This window comes from Priapulus caudatus, unplaced genomic scaffold (genome assembly GCF_000485595.1).
Source record: "Priapulus caudatus unplaced genomic scaffold, Priapulus_caudatus-5.0.1 Scaffold813, whole genome shotgun sequence".
Classification (NCBI taxonomy): domain Eukaryota; kingdom Metazoa; phylum Priapulida; class Priapulimorpha; order Priapulimorphida; family Priapulidae; genus Priapulus; species Priapulus caudatus.
Genome location: NW_014577874.1, coordinates 58630 through 61740, shown reverse-complemented (window position 1 = coordinate 61740; position 3111 = coordinate 58630). Strand labels below are relative to the sequence as shown.

The window sequence follows — 3111 nt, the reverse complement described above, 5'->3', positions numbered from 1 at the left end:
ACAAGCACTCGTCATCATCACCAGCTAACACAAGGCACCCGTATATCACCAGCTACACAAGCACCCTCATCATTACCACTAACACAAGCACTCGTCCATATCAAGCTAACAACAAGCACCCATCATTCATCACCAGCTAACACAAGCACCCATCATCATCACTCAGCTAACACAAGCACTCGATCATCAGTCACCAGCTAACACACCAGCACTCGTCATCATCACCAGCTAACACAGCACCCGTCATCATCACCAGCTAACACAGCACTCGTTCATCATTCACCAGCTAACAAAGCACTCGTCATCTCACAGCTAACACAAGCACGCGTCATATTACCAGTAACACAAGCACTCTCATCATCACCAGCTAACACAAGCATCGTCATCTCACCAAGCTAACAACAAGCAACTCGTCATCATTCACAGCTACCGAAAGCAACCCGCTCATCCATTACCAGCTAACACAAGCACGCTCATCATCACAGCTAACACAAGCACGTCATTTACAGCTAACACAAAGAACTCGTCATCATCACCAGCTAACACAAGCATCGTTATCATAACCAGCTAACACAAGACCCATCTGCATTCACCAGCGAACACAAGCACTGTCATCATCACCAGCAACACAAAGCACCCGTCATCATTGACCAGCTAACACAAAGCACCGTCATCACACCAGCTAACACAAGCACTGTCATCTCTACCGCTAACCAAGCACTCTCATCATTCATCACCAGCTAACACAAGCACCCGTCATCATCACCATAACACAAGCACCCGTCATCATCACCAGCTAACACAAGCACCCGTCATCATCACCAGCCTAACACAAGCACCGTCATCATCACCAGCGAACACAAGCACCCGCACCGTCATCATCACCAGCTAACACAAGCACCCTCATCATTACCAGCTAACACAAAGCACTCGTCATCATCACCAGCTAACACAAGCACTCGTCATCATCACCAGCTAACACAAGCACCATCATCATCACCAGCTAACACAAGCACTCGTCATCATCACCAGCTAACACAAGCACTCGTCATCATCACCAGCTAGACAACAAGCACTCGTCATCATCACCAGCTAACACAGCACTCATCATCATCACCATCTACAGGTTGTTCGTGCGAGCGGTGCGGGACGGAGGAGTGCGACTTTGACACCGGAAGCTGCCGCTGTGCCGCCGGCCGGCGTCGAGGAGTCGCGTGCGACCGCTGCCAGCGCAACATGTACGGCTTCAGCTCCTGCGAGGGATGCACGCCACTGCAACTGCTCGGAGGCATCGATGAGCAGCCAGTGCGATGCGGAGACGGGGAGACTGCGAAGTGCCAGCCGGCGGTGCGCGGGCGCACGTGCGACACGTGCAAGAACGGATACTGGAACTCTCTCCGTTCGGCTGCCAGAGTGAGTCATAGATAGATGTGTGTGTGTGGTGGGGGGAGGGAGAGGGAGATAGGTAGTCTGGTAGAGGGGGGGAGAAAGAGAGAGGGGGGAGACAGTGTGTGTGCGTGAGAGAAAGAGAGAGGGGGGAGAGAAAGATAGAAGGAGAGAGAGAGAGGTGGGGGGGAGAAAGAGAGAGGGGGGGAGACAGTGTGTGTGTGTGTGTGTGTGAGAGAGAGAGAGAGAGAGAGAGAGAGAGAGAAGCGAGAGAGCGAGAGAGAGAAAGAGAGAGAGAGAGAGAGAGAGCGAGGTAGAGAGAAAGTTAGAAACAGTGAGAGAAAGAACGAGCGTGCACGCATATGTTTATTAGGTGTTTCTATATATCTTTATTATAATTACGTGCTTTTGCACATGTCCACTTTCCGCGCTCGCGTACACGAAAACCGATGACGTCATCACACCGCGCGTATCGTCTGCAGAGTGCGACTGCGAGAACTTCGTCGACACGGGAACGATCTGCGACCAGGCGACGGGTCAGTGCAAGTGTCTGCCCGGCGTGACGGGAGATAAGTGCGACACGTGCGACGAGAAGTGGGTGTTCATCGAGAACGTCGGCTGCCAGCCATGCGACGTCTGCACGCACATCCTCATCGACGATGTCGCGTGGCTAGAGACGAATGTGTCCGGGGTCATGGACGAGCTTGCTAACGTCTCCATAGGCGTGTACGCGTACGCCCGCCTCCGCCGCGACCAGGACCGCGTCGACGCGCTGAGGGTGAGTGATGATGATGATGATGATGATGATGACCATTAAATCAATATTTATCATCAATCAAAACTTAATTATTCATTTATCAATGTGTATATGTAATATATGTAAGCTCAAGAACGGGTATACTTTTTACGTATGCAAAAAGTGGAAAATCGGTAGAAACGAGGAAAAATACGTGTCAAACTCTCTTTTGTGATTGTTTAATAATCGGCCAGGTGTCGCGAGCCGTGTCAGGTGTGTATGTAAATGTGATTACAGTGGAACCCCGATTTTACGTGCCCTGATTTAACGCGAATTCGGATATGACGCGATGAGTCGTTGGACCCTCTTTTTTTGCTCTTATATAGCCAAGTATATATATAACCCCGCTTTTTTCGCGATGACATTTCATGGACCGCAACCATTGAGTTATAACGGGGCTACACTGTATTTCCGTCTCTCTCTCTCTCTTTCTGCGTGTCCATCAGCCGTTGGTTGGAGGCATCGTCACCGATCCGTCACAGGTCAACCTCAGACCACTGCAGCAGGACATGAACGGTCTCGAACAATACGCCAACCACGTGCGCGACACCGCCGACGGTGAGCGCCCTCTATATACACCACGTCACTGCATAGCGCCCTCTATATACACCACGTCACTGCATAGCGCCCTCTATATACACTACATCACCGCACACAGCGCCCTCTATATACATCACATCACCGCACACAGCGCCCTCTATCTATGCTGCATCACTGCAGAGCGCCCTCTATATACACCACGTCACTGCATAGCGCCCTCTATATACACTACATCACCGCACACAGCGCCCTCTATATACATCCCATCACCGCACACAGCGCCCTCTATCTATGCTGCATCACTGCAGAGCGCCCTCTATATACACTACGTCACTGCAGAGCACCCTCTATATACACCACATCACTGCATAGCGCCCTCTATATACACC

The 3111-nt window shown here is 51.1% G+C and overlaps 1 protein-coding gene across 1 annotated transcript in view; it reads left to right on the top strand.

Moving 5' to 3' along the window:
• The window catches only part of LOC106813716 (laminin subunit alpha-like), a 52489-nt gene that overhangs the window by 45915 nt on the left and 3463 nt on the right, over positions 1–3111 (top strand). Inside the window, exons 40-41 of the mRNA XM_014817926.1 lie at positions 1869–2164; positions 2629–2740. Of these exons, the coding sequence (XP_014673412.1) occupies positions 1869–2164; positions 2629–2740 (408 nt within the window). The remainder of the gene's footprint in view (positions 1–1868; positions 2165–2628; positions 2741–3111) is intronic.